This window comes from Chiloscyllium punctatum, chromosome 14 (assembly GCF_047496795.1).
Source record: "Chiloscyllium punctatum isolate Juve2018m chromosome 14, sChiPun1.3, whole genome shotgun sequence".
NCBI classification, from domain to species: Eukaryota; Metazoa; Chordata; class Chondrichthyes; order Orectolobiformes; family Hemiscylliidae; genus Chiloscyllium; species Chiloscyllium punctatum.
Window position 1 is genome coordinate 15773449 of NC_092752.1, and position 16042 is coordinate 15789490.

General features: G+C 43.2%; 1 protein-coding gene across 9 annotated transcripts in view; it reads right to left on the reverse strand.

Moving 5' to 3' along the window:
* The window catches only part of psd3l (pleckstrin and Sec7 domain containing 3, like), a 435109-nt gene that overhangs the window by 217743 nt on the left and 201324 nt on the right, over positions 1-16042 (reverse strand). For 7 of the 9 annotated variants that reach the window (XM_072583934.1, XM_072583936.1, XM_072583937.1 and 4 more), the window contains one exon: positions 9199-10123. The exons of 1 other annotated variant lie outside the window; for it this stretch is intronic. In XM_072583934.1, the coding sequence (XP_072440035.1) occupies positions 9199-10123 (925 nt within the window). One more of the 9 variants, XM_072583942.1, reaches the window with a different exon arrangement.

The window sequence follows — 16042 nt, forward strand, 5'->3', positions numbered from 1 at the left end:
TCAGAGTTACAGAATCATACAGCACAGAAACAGACCCTTCGGTCCAACCAGTCCCTGCTGACCATAACCCTAAACTGACTGCGTTTAGCCCATATCCCTCCAAACAGTTCGTTTTTAATTATAGAATCCCAACGGTGTGGAAAGACCCTTCGGCCCAACAAGTCCACACCGACTCTCTGAAGAGTAACTCACCCAGACGCATTCCCCTACCCTGTATTTACCCCTGACTAATGCACCTAACCTACACATCCCTGAACACTACGGATAATTTAGCACGGTCAATTCACCTAATGCACATCTTTGGATTTCTCATTCATGTACTTGTCCAAATGACTTTTAAACATTGTAACCGCACCTCCACTACTTAAGAGTCACAGAGATGTACAGCAAGGAAACAGGCCCTTCAGTCCAACTCTTTCATGCCGGCCAGATATCCTAACCTAATCTAGTCCCACTTGTCAGCACCCAACCCATATCCCTCCAAACCCTTTCTATTCCTGACCTGCTCTGATCTAAACTCTGCACCACTCTGATCTAAACTCTGGTTTCCAGCATCTGCAGTCCTCACTTTTGCTTTCCTATTCATATACCCATCCAGATGTCTTTTAAATGTTGCAATTGTACCAGCCTCCACCACTTCCTCTGGCAGCTCATTCCATACATGCACCACCCTTTGCATGAAAACGTTGCCCCTTAGATGTCTTGTATATCTTTCCCCTCTCAACCTAAACCTATGTCCTCTAGTTCTAGACTCCCCAACCCCAGGAAAAAGACTTTGCCTATTTATCCTATCCATGCCCCTCATGATTTTATAAACGTTCATAATGTCACCCCTCAGCCTCCAACACGTCAGAGAAAACAGCCCTAGCCTAGTCAACCTCTCCCTAGAGCTCAAATCCTCCAATCCTGGCAACTTTCTTGTAAATCTTTTCTGAACCCTTTCAAATTTCACAACATCCTTCCGATAGGAAGGAGACCAGAATTGCATGCAATATTCCAAAATTGGCCTAACCAATGTCCTGTACAGCCACAACATGACCTCCCAACTCCTGTACTCAATACTCTGACCAATAAAGGTCAGCATACCAAACGCCTTCTTCACTATCCTTTCTACCTGTGATTCTTCCTCAGAAAATTCATTCCATTCTTTGTGTAAAAAGATTTCCCCTCATGCCTTTTGTTAAACCTTTCTTCCCTTACCTTAAAACTATGCCCCCAGTCTTGAAATCCCCCACTCTAGGGAAAAGACACCTGCCATTCCACCTTATTTATGCCTCTCATGATTTTATAAACCTCTATAAGGTCACCCCTCAACCTCTGATGTTCCAGTGAAAAACGTCGCAGTCTATCCAGCCTCTCCTTATAACTCAAACCCTTTAGGGAAAAAAAAATTCCAACTGACTCTCGAGCAGAGGAGATTCCTCTTCTTCTCTGCCTTCAATTGGAGCCCTCCTTAGTTTGAAACTCTGTTCCCCCAAGTTTGAGATATCCCCATAAAGGGCAAACCTCCTCTCAGTTTCTATCCTAGCAAGCCCCACTTAAAAACTGAAAGAACTGTGGACTGTGTCAATCAGAGACAAAAATAGAAATTGCTGGAAAACCTCAGCGGGTCTGGCAGCATCTGTGGAGAGAAATCAGAGTTAACCTCAGTACTGAGAAAGGATCATTCGACCAAAAACGTTATCTCTGATTTCTCTCCACAGATGCTGCCAGACCTGCTGAGCTTTTCCAGCAGTTTGTTTTTGCTGCGCTGAATCTTATATGTTTCTAGCAGATCCCAATCTCCTCAACCTATATTACATCATAAGATAAAATCTTACTATCAAGATCATCCCAGTGAACTTTCTAGGGTGGGTACTGTAGATTCTCTCCCCTCCCCCCATCCCCACGTAATGTTAATAGGAATCTTGCCACACATATAAACATATTTTGCCTTCAGGGTGCACTGGGGAGAGGAAAGCTACAGTGTGGTGCTGGAAAAGCACAGCAGGTCAGGCAGCATCCAAGGAGCAGGAGAATCAACGTTTCTGGTAAAAGCCACTTCCTGGTGAAGGGCTTTTGCCCGAAACATCGATTCTCCTGCTCATCGGATGCTGCCTGACCTGCTGTGCTTTTTCTGCACCACACTCTCGACTCTGATCTCCAGCATCTGCAGTCCTCACTTTCTCTTGGAGTAAAGCTACAATCAAGCTCACCCTCACTTGTGCTAAGTTCCTAAGCACCTTTAACACAATATCATTTGTGTTATTTGATTTGATTTAGTCCAATGTACAAGAAAGTTTAGTGGGTGGTTTCACTTATTCAGCAGTTGGGTCTCCCTGGACATCTCTCATGGAGGAAAACGGTGACTCGATTCAGGAGTCTATTAAAATCGTAGATGTTTTACCTTTTGTTTGTCTGTTTCTGTTATGTGTCTCCATACTTCCTTTGCCTCTACTGACATTGACTTTTAATTCTCCCTTGGGTTAATTTGACTTCACTTTTCTTTCTTTTGTTTACTTTTGCCTCGTACTTTTATCTATGCTGCGCAGAATTACTCAATTTACAACACCGTGCCTTTGGCCCATTGTCACAGGTGAGGGTTGTTTCTGGGAAACTGGGAGGCTACATTCTTTCACTGTTCTCAGACTCTTTTCTGGAGTCCCAGAGTTCAATAGATTCGGGATCAGTTCCTGCGGATTGGAGGGTGGCTAATGTTGTACCACTTTTTAAAGAAAGGTGGGAGAGAGAAAGCAGGAAATTATAGACCAGTTAGTCTGACCTCAGTGGTGGGAAAGATGCTGGAGTCTATTATAAAGGATGAAATTACAACACATCTGGATAGTAGTAACAGGATAGGTCAGAGTCAGCATGGATTTATGAAGGGGAAATCATGCTTGACTAATCTTCTGGAATTCTTTGAGGATATAACTCTGAAGATGGATGAGGGAGATCTAGTAGATGTAGTGTACCTGAACTTTCAGAAAGCTTTTGATAAAGTCCCACATAGGAGGTTAGTGAGCAAAATTAGGGCGCATGGTATTGGGGGCAAGGTACTAACTTAGATTGAAAGTTGGTTGGCTGATGGGAAACAAAGAGTAGTGATAAACGGCTCCATTTCGGAATGGCAGGCAGTGACCAATGGGGTACCGCAGGGATCAGTGCTGGGACTGCAGCTTTTTACAATATATGTTAATGATATAGAAGAAGGTATTAGTAATAACATTAGCAAATTTTCTGATGATACAAAGCTGGGTGGCAGGGTGAAACGTGAGGAGGATGTTAGGAGATTACAAGGTGAACTGGACAGGTTAGGTGAATGGTCAGATGCATGGCAGATGCAGTTTAATGTGGATAAATGTATGGTTATCCACTTTGGTGGCAAGAACAGGAAGGCAGATTACTACCTAAATGGAATCAATTTAGGTAAAGGGGCAGTACAGGGAGATCTGTGTGTTCTTGTACACCAGTCAATGAAGGTAAGCATGCAGGTACAGCAGGTAGTGAAGAAGGCTAATAGCATGCTGGCCTTCATAACAAGAGGGATTGAGTATAGAAGCAAAGAGGTTCTTCTGCAGCTGTACAGGGCCTTGGTGAGACCACACCTGGAGAACTGTGTGCAGTTCTGGTCTCCAAATTTGAGGAAAGACATTCTGGCTATTGAGGGAGTGCAGCATAGGTTCACGAGGTCAATTCCTGGAATGGCGGGACTACCTTATGCTGGAAGACTGGAGCAACTAGGCTTGTATACCCTTGAGTTTAGAAGACTGAGAGGGGATCTGTTTGAGACATATAAGATTATTAAAGGATTGGACACTCTGGCAGCAGGAAACATGTTTCCGCTGATGGGTGAGTGCCGAACCAGAGGACACAGCTTAAAAATATGGGGTAGACCATTTAGGACAGAGATGAGGAGAAACTTCTTCACCCAGAGAGTGGTGGCTGTGTGGAATGCTCTGCCCCAGAGGCCAGTGGAGGCCCAGCCTCTGGATTCATTCAAGAAAGAGTTGGATAGAGCTCTCAAGGATAGTGGGATTGAGGTTTATGGAGATAAGGCAGGAACAGGATACTGATTAAGGATGATCAGCCATGATCATATTGAATGGTGGTGCAGGCTCGAGGGACAGAATGGCCTACTCCCTACACCTATTGTCTAGCTATGTTCCTTTTCACGGCCTGCTATACTAGGAATGTTAGCTTGCAGTTGGCAGCATGATGGATATAACAGTTTTAGTGCTTACATGAGTCACATCCAACCATGACAATTAAACCTGGTAATGAATGGAGATAAACAATACCCACTGTATTATTGTTGAAAACACAACTATTTTTTTTTAGAAAACTAGCCTCCTTTACTGGCCTGTGTCACCAGACACTCGTGTTTTGGCCAATTATGAGGGAAGGGAGGTACACAAGAAATTTATAATCACCAGTGAAGTGATACTGAGCAAGCAGCTGGAACTGTGGTCTGAGAGGTCCCCAGATTCTAATGGACTTCATCCTAAAGTCTTAAATGTTAGTGGCTAAAGAAATAGTTGATACATTGGTTTTAATTTTCCAAAATTTCCTTGAATAGGTGAGATTGAATTGTAAAAGAGCAAATGTGGCTCCTATAATTCAGAGGGGTACAGAGACAGGAAACAGGAAAACACAGGCCATTTGGCTTAATATGTGTCTTAAAAAAAGGGATTATGATCCATTTTTAAGAGTGTTATAGCAGGATACTTTGAGAAGTTCACGATAACCGGGCAGAATCAGTGTCTTCATGAAAAGAAAATTATGTTTAGCCAACGTACTGGAGTTCCTTAAACAGTAACATATGCTTTGCACACAGGGGAAGTGATCAATATACTGTACTTCAGTTTCTGGAATAAACTGTTAAGGTGTTATTAAAAGGTTATTATAAAACATCAGAGCTCATGTTGTAGGTGTAACATATTGGCATGGTTAGATGATTGCCTTGCCAAAGGGAAACAGACAGTAGACATAAATGGTTCATTTCCAGTTGACAAGATGCAATGAATGGTGTACCATAGGGACTTGTGCTGAGGCCTTAAAGTTTTGCCATATATATTCATGACTTGGATAAAAAATTAAAAGTCAGTAACACCGAGATAGATAGGAAAGTACATTATGAAGAGAACAAGGGATATAGATCGGTCAAGAGAGTGGGAGAAATATCTGGCAAATGGAATACTACATGGAAAAATGAAAAATAGTGTATTGTGGCGGGAAGGAGAAAAGAAGCATAGTATCTAAATGGTGACAGATTGCTGAGCTCTTGAGATAGAGGGATCTGGACATACCAGTGCATGAATAATGAAACATTAGCACACACATACAGCAAGTAATTAGGAAAGTGAACAGGATGCTATCATTTAACAGGAGGGGAATTAGCACAAAACTGAGAGATTATGCTTCAGCACTGGCAGTATCAATCTGTGTACAGTATCGGTATTACTTAAGAACTATTGTAAATTGCATTAGAAATAGCTCAGCAAAGGTTTACTAGAATACCTGGAAGAGATGTGCAGTTTTCTGAGGCAAGTTTGAATAGGGTAGGCCTGTATCTGCTAGACGAAAGTGAGGACTGCAGATTAGAGTCCAGAGTGTGGTGCTGGAAAAGCACAGCAGGTCAGGCAGCATCCTGATGAAGTGTTTTTGCCCAAACATCGATTTTCCTGCTCCTCAGATGCTGCCCGACCTGCTGTGCTTTTCCAGCACCACACCCTCAATTGTATCTGCTAAAGTTTAGAAGATCAAGGGTTGATTTGGTTGAAACATATTAAATCTTGAGGGGTCTTAACAGGATGGATGTGGAAAGAAAAATTTGCTCCTGTGGAAGACTCTAGAACAAGGAGATCCTGTTTAAAAACAAGGGGACATCTATTTAAGATGTGGAGAAGCATTTTCTCACAGGGGATCATGAGTCTTTGGAACTTTATTTCTTAAAAGGCTGGGGAAGCAGAGTCTTTCATTCTCTCCAAGACAGAGATAGATAGATTCCTGAAAAACATGGTAGTGAAAGGCTATGAGGAGGAGGTGGGAAAGCGGACTAAATATATCAGCAGTGGTTCAATTGAATAGTGGAGCTGGCTTGACATGCCGAGTAGTCTATTCCTGCTACTAATTTATATGTTCATATGATTTATAATGCCCTCCAGGTAACTGATAGAGACTTGTCCAGGTTTCCCATACATAATGATAAAGAACAGCTAGCTGGTTCAGCTCATCTTTCAAACTAGTAACCAATTAGACCGAATCCCTTGCTCTTTTGTCATAGTCCTGAAGCTTTTGTTTACTCTTCATCCTTAAAAGGACCTTTCTTTCCCCAAAGATAGGGCAACGTGACCATTCAAAGCTCTGAACACACTGACATTGTTTCATGTTTACTTTCCAATGAATAGGAGATTTTCAGAAAATGGTGGTGTTTTTTCTTTGGAATAGTGGCTTTCATTGGCTGCCTTTTAACAAAACTGAAGATTAGACCCAATCAGCACCCTTCAGAAACATCAGCCAATGATCCAGTAGTCAATCTATCTGTACATAAATAAAAGCTAGCAATCGCTAGGTGAATAAATGCTTTAATTGGTAAATGCTTTAAATCAACACACTACGCACCTTAAACTGTCACACAATACAACTCCAGCTGCCTACATATGTCTTATATTCCTCAAATAAACATTTATCAATGAGGAGGTGCAAAATGAACAGAAACTGGAGGAATGCATGAATGGGGAGATAAAAAAATATAGTCAAAGGACGGAGATTTAGGGGGCTTTTGGATATTAAATGATCAATAGTAGACTCACATGGAATGTAATCGCTCCCTATTTCTAATTGTATTCAATTATTTAGCATCTTCCTTGACATTCTGTACACAATTAATGACCTACCATCTTTTGCTTGGTTGCTCAATATCTTCCACATTATTTCATGTTGAATAGTTAATTATAATTAGTCACTACTAACGCTCAGAGAGACTGATGCTCCAGCTTCAAACTTCAGCTACAGATGCCCAACAATAGAAAATGGACCAGAATTTGCTGTCAAAATAATGGGCCTCCTGCTTGTTATGAATGAACGATACAGCCAATTCAAGCCACAAGCAGATTCCAATAACCGAATGTTTCTGTCCAAGTAACATCATTTCATCATTAAATTTATGGAAAAAATATCTTGCTGTCTACATTGCAATGTCAGACATTACGCTGTCATGTATTTGTGAGGTAATTACAAACTAAACTTTCTATAACTGCATATTAACTAGTGTACTGTCTCATTCCTTCATCTTTTGAATGTTTTAGTGAGATTGAGAATATTTTAAAATTGAAATGATGCTTCTATCTTTCCCTTTCTGTGTCCTTTTTCTCTCTCGATCCAATCATTACTTCCTGATTATTTTCTTCCCCTCTCTGACTTTGACATTGAATTTGCTTCACTTCTTGCTCAATTCTTCTTGGGGTTATTTCTCAATCCTTCAATCCGACTTTAGTTTTTGGCGGGGAAGCCTGTTAGTTGCCCTCACTGTGCTATTACCAATTCTCCCTTTCAAAAACCAATGAGAGCAAAGCATTTTTCAGTTGAGGAATACATGGACAAATGACAGAATCCCCATCGGGTCCACACCGACCGCCCAAAGAGCATCCCACCCAGACTCACCCCCCCCGCCCCCCATACCTCATCCCAAGGATTCTATATTTCCCACAGCTAATCCATCAAGACAGCACTTCCTGGACACTATGGGACAGTTGTGGGTATGTTTGCCGAGCTGGGAAGTTGCTTTGCAGATGTTTTGTCCCCCGTCTTGGTGACATCTTCAGTGCTGCTCTACTCTGCCTTCTGGAATTTATTTGGTTCCATTTCTGCTGTTTCTGCTTGACCATTGTAGCTGCTGGTATATTGGGTCCAGGTCTATATGCTTGTTGATGGAGTCCGTGGGGGGAGTGCCATGCTTCTAGAAATTCTCTGGCTGTCCTCTGTTTAGCTTGTGCTACGAACATTGTGTTGACCCAGTCAAATTTGTCGTCCTGGTCATCTCTGTATATGGCTACTAGGGACAGCTGGTTGCGGTGTTTAGTGGCTAGTTGGTGTTCGTGGATTCGGATTGCTAGTTGTTTGCCTGTTTATCCTGTATTGTGTTTCATGCAGCCTTTGCATGGAATCTTGTAAATTATATTTGTCCGGCACATGATGGACCCGATATACCGGCCACTACAACAAACAACCGGAACCAGCAACTGGAAACAACAGGAACGGAACCAAATAAATTCCAGAAGAGACACTTCACAGGAGGCTCCAAAGCCCTGAAGATGTCACCAAGACAGGGAGCAAAACATCTGCAAACCAACTTCCCAGCTCGGTGAACATACCCTCAATGACAACAATCGGTACCAAAGCTACAAATCTTTAGGCAAACTTTGAACTTTAGGGCAATTTAGCATGGCCAATCTACCTAATCCATACATCTTTGGACAGTGGGAGGAAAGCGGAGCACAGGGAGAACATGCAAACTTCACACAGACAGTGGCCAAGGATGGAATTGAACCTCCATCCCTGGCACTGTGAGGCACCAATGAGGCACCATGCCATCCCTGGGACTGTAGATGCCCTGCTGTAGCAAACTCTGGACCAGTGACTGACCCAAGTGTTTCTCTTAGACCATTACTGGATTTGAAGAATGTGCCTCTTTCCTTATTGAATTGAAAATGCAACAAATCTTTAGCTCAGTATTGGTCCCCACCAGGAAATGATCGTGTGTATGAGGGCTTCAGTGAATCATTAATCATTGCCTCCACAGGTAGTGGAAATGAAAAGAACTGATTATTTCAAAACAAAATTGGAAGGGCACCAAGGGAAATAAAGTAGGGAATAGGGAGGGGAGGCCAAAGAGGGATCAATCTACCGAGGGCAGGCACTGGATTGATGGGCTAAATGGCTTCATTCCCTACTATAATGACTCTGAATGCAGCGTGGGTACATTACTGACTCACAGTAAATATTCAAAATGGTGAGGGGGGGCTAGTGGGTGGGCAGGGCATTCCATATTGATGGTGAAATGGATGCTTGAACTAACGTACCTAAAATCAGCAACACTGAGACTGGTTTTATATCTTTTGTTTGTACCATACGCAGTTAAGTTTCTTTAATTCACTGTCTGTCTGTCTGTCGTAACCACACATTGCAATCCAATAATTTAGTACATGTCAATAGAATTACTTTGCTGATTTGGTTCCCAGGGAAGTTCTGCTCATTACACTTGCTTGACTTTCTCTCGCGGTCACAAAGACATCATCATCCTCGTCACTCCGGGTCTCAGACTGAGCACCTTTCAACGGCGTCCTTCTCTCACTGTCCACAGAAGCCCCACTATCATCATCAGTTTTCAAATGCCCATTGAATTCCTCCTCATCCTCACCGGGCAGTGGCAGCTTTGGAACTGGTGCCTTTGCCATTGCATACTCGGTTACCAAGAACGCCGAAATCTCATCGTCCACTGCCAGTGATTTGTCCTTTTCTCCTTCTGCCCCCTCCAAAGTCCGAGGGGGGTCCTGGGTGCTTCCATCCTCCAGCACAAAGTCTTTGTCAGTCAACGAGGGACTCTGTAGCACTTCCTTGTCCCCGTTGGCAAGTTCCTTCTCGTCCTCGGCTCCTCTCAAGAGCTCATTGTCTCCCGCAGCATCCTCACCGTCCCCCCACTGGAGCAATTCAGCTTGCTGGCCCTGTACGACGGTGAACACGGGCGCTGTCATCACCTGGGTACTGCTCACAAATAACTTTGCCACGTCCTGGTAGATTTGCTCCTGAGACAAGTCGGTGGTGGACTCTCCTCCCGATTGATTCGAAGTGCCACCGTCCGTGTCAGTTGCTGTGAGACCACCTTCGGAATTTGGCACCGTGAACCTCTCGGTGCTGCCCTGGCCCGACCATTCTGTCTCGGTCTCAGATCTGGATTCCTCTTGCTGATAGTTCTCAATGTCCGGTGGAGTAGCAGTCGGGCTGGGGTCCGGTGCAGTAACCACCACGATAGGGTACAAACTCTCCCAGCTGCTTGACTGGACCTCCTCAGGCGTCTGTTGGAGTTCCTGACTTAAGATTGACAAGTTGTTTACATGTCGGTCTTCTCCGGGAGACTGGAAGCAACCTGCAGGGAGACCAGACAAAAAAAAGACCATTTTAGGCCACATCTGACAAACAAACTAATTGATGTTACACCAGCTCCAAGCTCAGAAACTCAGTCTTCCCTGTTCTTCAGCAACCCTCCTTCCAACCCCTACATTATCTCATCTGACCGACATATCTTTCTCCTTCATCTGTTTTATCTCACTTCCAATCAGAAGTATCAAAGTTATTCACCTTAACAACACCTTGTGGTTATGGAGTTTCACAATCTAACCACACTCTGCACCAAGACTTTCTCCAGAATTGTTTACTAGCTCAACAATAACCCCTAATGAATTTTGCAAAGATTTGTAGCTCAGGTTAAGGTTCTGGATGTAGGTTTGCTCACTGAGCTGGAAGGTTCATTTTCAGATGTTTCGTCACCATACTAGGTAACAGCTTCAATGAGCCTCCAGACGAAGCTTCATTTGGAGGCTCATTGAAGATGTTATCTAATATGGTGACGAAACGTCTGAAAATGAACCTTCCAAATCAGTGAGCATACCTGCATCCAATAACTCCGAATTTTGTACTTCCCCAAAAGTGGAAACCTTTTGTTTTGACATCTGCTCAAACAAACCCTTTCCTTATTTCAGGCAGCATGGTGGTTCAGTGGCTCGCACTGCTGCCTCACAGCGCTGGGACCCATGTTCGATCCCAGCCTCGGGTGACTGTCTGTATGGGGGGTTACATGTCCTCTCCATGTCTGTGTGGACTTTTGCCAAGTGCTCCAGTTTCCTCGCAAAGTCCAAATATGTGCAGGTTAGGTGGATTGGCCATGTATATTTGTCCTGTATTGTCCAGGGATGTGCTGGCTCGGTGCATTAGCCATGGTGAGTGTGAGGCTATGGGGATAGGGTCTGGGTGGGATGCTCATCAGAGGGTCAGTGCAAACTTGATGGGCTGAATGGCCTCTTTCTGCACTGTAAAGATTCTATGATTATCACCTTCAGATCTGAGAGAAATCCCAATATCTCCTGTTGAGTTCATCCTCAGATTTTGGGCCATCCCTGGTGTTCTGTATTTAGCATTACTGTGCAGCTCAATAATAGACCACATTGAGAAAGTTTCAGAAATTCTTTTAACCAATCATATTATTAAGGAAAGAATATGTCAACCGACAGCAGTTTAAATCAATAGGTTCTACTAACACAATTCACAGCTCAAGTGTTATGAGAACAGCTTATAGAATCATACAGCACGGAAACAGACTCTTCGGTCCAATGTGTCCACGCTGACCAAGTTTCCCAAACTCAACTCACCTGCGCTTGGCCCATATCCCTCTAAACCTTTCCTATCCGTGCATCTGTCTTTTAAATTGTGTAACTGTACCTGCATCTACTTTCCACTGATACTTTCTTCTTGCACTGAATACAAAGTGTGCTATAAAAAAGTTATTTCTACCTCAATGACTCAACAGTGATACACAAGGTCTTATATTCAAGTCCTATCCCAGAGTGTGGAGGACATTACCTAAATAGAGAGAGTGCTCGACACTGAGCTTAACAATCTCGGAACATGAATGCTGTACTCTACCTTTGTTCCTCAGCCCCACAGCCTGAAGTACTGTTTTCCACAGGCTGCTCCCACCAAACCATTTTTCAACTATAATAAAACAAAGAGCTGCAAATGCTGCAGATCTGAAATAAATAAAAAAACCAAACCCATTGGCAAAACTCAGCAGGTCTGGCAGGGTCTGTGAGAAGAAACAAGAGGAATGTTTCGAGTCCAGTAACCCTTCTTCAAAAAAAAGGGACTCTGCAAGGCTTCTTCTGAAGAAAGGTCACTGGACCCGAAACGTTAACTCTGCTTCCTCTCCACAAATGCTGTCAGATCTGCTGAGCTTTCCCCAGCATTTATGTTTCTGTTCCATTTTCAACAATTCACATTTCTCATTAGCACACATGCTGTATTTATCTTTCTCTCAGCTTATCATCAGCAATCCCTTTGTTTGCCACACCCCCCCCCCCCCCCCAACCCACTCTCAGCAGAGACTCGAAAGAAGGGTCACTGGACCCAAAACCTTCACCCTGTCTTCCTCTCTACACATGCTCTGCAGTGGCTACAAAGAACTTTGGGAGATTAGACTCTTATATACAAACCAGATCTTTCCATGATTTTATTCAATGTGGAAGCCAAGCAGACCAAGTGAGCCCTGGTTTCTATTCTGCCCTTTGCTCAATTTATATTTGATGGAAGGAGCACTGTAATTGGCCTGAGTTTGAGAGAGAGGAAAGTATGCCATCCAGTGACCCACTGGTGTATGGTGAAGGAAGCATACATGGTGAGCAATACAAAATGGGACAGAGTTTGTACACCCTTTTACAGTACATCCACCCAGCAGAACATTGGCTAAATTAGCACAAGGGATCAAAAAGGTGACATAGTGATAATCTTCGGTGAACAATGGAAGGAGGAGGATCGAGAATGTACTGCTGGAAAAACACAGCAGGTTAGACAGCATCCGCGGAGCAGGAGAATCGATGTTTCGGGCAAAAGCCCTTAATCAGGAATGAGGAGGCTCATGCGCAGTGCAACAAAAAAAAACCCTGATGATCTAAGTGGCCTGTTATTTCTGACCATCAAATACACCAAAAGCTCAGTGTCCTTGTGAGAGGAAGAAAGCTAGAAAGCAAAATAAATTGGTTGGGTTGTGGTTGCACCTGAAGAAACCTCTCTGATGTTCATCACTTCACCTTTATTACTTTTACCCAGATTGCTCTTCCTGAGACAGGCTTTGCCTTCCAAACACGTGCTGTGCTATTCTAAATACAAGTAAAAGACAATAGAACATATTTAACGCAGGTCATTAGAGTCTACTGCACATGAAAAAGTAAATACCAAAATAACAGCTGAATATCTTACATTGTGACCATTTCCTTTTCCACTCTAATGAGCTGATTAACATAAGCTCCACCACAAATGCATTTATTTATTGTATGTTTATTAGAGAGTCGATTGTTCATCTTCAATAAACTGGGGCACGATAAAATCTGACCTCACACTAAGATCCTACACTACAGCCTAAAAATATCAGTGAAATTCTGAAGAGACAATGTTCTTGGGATCCAATGCTTCTTTCAGACACAAAAGAGGGTACATTAGCTCCAAACCAGAACTGCCTTTCTTAATTCTTTCAATGGGATGTGGGAGTTGCTGGAAAAAACATTATTTGTTCTCCATCTCCAACTGCCTTTGGTGGAGAGTTGTCTTCTTCAACTCTTGTAGTCTCTGAGGTGAGATCATGATGGTTATAGAGTCATAGAGATGCACAGCATGGAAACAGACCCTTCGGTCCAACTTGTCCATGCCAACCAGATATCCTAATGTAATCTAGTCCGATTTGCCAGCACTTGGCCCATAGCCCTCTAAACCCTTCCTTATAGGCAATTTCAAGGGGAGCTCCAGGACTGTGACCCAGTAACAATGAAGGAACAGTGATATATTTCAAAGTCAATCACTGGTGCTCAGTGCAGTGGTATTCCTAGATTTCTGCTGTCCTTGTCCTTCTAGATGATTTGAACAATGCTGTCAGAGAAACCTTCATAATATGGTGCAGTGCATCTTGTAGATGGCACATACTGCTACTGCTGCCCATCAATGATCAGTCTGGTGACCCTTTGTTGCACTTACTCTGTGGCATTTATATTGTTCTGTGGGTGAAGAAACCTGAACAGCGCGCAACAGTTAAACACTGGCATTCCTCATCTGTCATTATCTGGTTGCCAAAGAGTGTCGACACTGGCACAGTTTACATTTGGCAGCTTGCAAAATTGGCAGGACGGTGCCCCATTACCAGGCAAGTTTAGTTTTCATTTCAAGGTGAGGTCATGAAGGATGTGGGAGCTAAGACGTTTGCAGACTTGGTGATAGGCATCAGGACCCTGGAGCAATCTTGTGATAATGTTACAGAGCTGCAACAAAGGATCATTGGGATAGTGGAACTGTTGTATGAGGAGAGATTGGGCCTGCATTCCTTTGGGTTTAGCAGCATGAGAAGAGGAAGGGCTCGACAGTGTAGATGTAGGAGGGATATTCCCCTCACAAAAGGGATGGGTGACGTCTATAACCTGGGACACAGTCAGATGACCATAAGATATAGGAGCAAAATTAGGCCATTTGGCTCATCGAGTCTACTCCACCATTCCATCATGGTTGATATGTTTCTCAACGCCGTTCTCCCGCCTTCTCCTGGTAACCTTTGACTCCTTTACTAATCAAGAACTTACCTCCGTCTAAAAGCCACTCAATAGCTTGGCCTCCACAGCCTTCTGAGGCAATGAGTTTCATAGAATCGCCACCCTCTGGCTGAAGAAATTCTTCCTCATCTCAGTTCGAAAGTTCATCCCAAGATTAGTGGCAGGTATTCTGGACTGAGATCAGGAGTATTTCTTCCGAGGTTGTTGAATCTGTGGCATTCTCTATAACTCTAGAGAGTTCTGGAGCCTTAGACACCAAGCATATTGAAGACAGAGATCAATAGATTTGTAGATATTGAAGATTTGCAGGGATATAGGAATACTGTGGGAAACCAGCGCTGAGGTAGGAGATCAGCCATGATCCACTTAAATGATCACAGCAGAGTCAAGGGGCAGAATGGTCTGTCCCTGTTTTCAATGTCCCAAACTCATCGACAACTATCCCACAAACAGCCCTATTTGTAATACTATGACTTTATAAGAGTCATTTAATTTTGATTCCCAATTTCACGCACACTACATCACAAGGGCAATGAAAACAGATTAATAATTACCTTTAAAGTGAAATATTGTGATTATTTAAGAGGGATATGTTTGCAGGTCTATAAGGAGAGGGCAGAAGGATGGCATTCTCTGGGTAGGTCTTTTAATGAGTCAGCAGAGGCAGAATAGGCTGGAAGTCCTCTTTTGTAGTCTATGATGCATAAGATATGAATACTGAATTAGGCCATTCAGCCCATCGAGTCTGCATCACTGTTAAAAATCACACAATACCAGGCTATAGTCCAACAAGTTTATTTGGAAGGACAAGCTTTTGGAGTGCTGCTCCTTCATCAGGTAGCTCCGAAAGCTAGCGCTTTCAATTAAACCTGTTGGACTAGAACCTGGTGTTGTGAGATTTTTAACTTTGTCACCCCAGTCCAACACTGGCACCTCCATGGAATTGTGGCTAATCTGATAATCCTCAAGCTTACCGTCTTTGCCTTTTCCCAATAGGCCTTGATTCCCTAACTGATTAAAACTCAGTGCAACTCAGCCTGGAATGATTTGCTCATTCTATAAGCAATTTGTATTAAATAGTAAATGAATTCAACTATTGCACTGCTGTCCCATTAGACTGACAATTGGTGGTGATCTAACCTGAGGGTCACCATGCCTTAGGGAAGGGGAGAGGTTGAGAAGGAGAATGCTTCCTGGTAACCTCAGTTGGTGCAGGAATTGAACCCATGTCTTTGGCCACATTGCAAACTAACCATGTAGCCAAATGAGCTAACCCATCCATTTACTTAATATCCTTAATGTAGTGAAACATTCCATGTTGTTGTAGGTGCAAACAGCTTTGTTTATTGTGTTCTACAAGTTGTGTTTTAGTCCTCTCTTCAGTAGTTGACCCTTATGAGCTGTTCCAACTCTTAATGAGGTTTCCACCGATTCAGTAGAGAACCTTCGCTTGATCCAGTACATCACCCTCAGAAAACTGGAAATCTAACCCTTCAGGTCTAGTAAACAACTGACAGCACTGCAGTAGCAAACTCGTTTGAGTCTCAGAATCCCTACATCGTGGAAAGAGGTCATCAAGTCCATACCGACCTTCCGAAAAACATCCCACCCAAACTTAGGCCTCACATTTCACATTGACCCATGACTAATCTATGCCTGATGAAGGGCTTTTGCCCGAAACGTCGATTTCGAAGCTCCTTGGA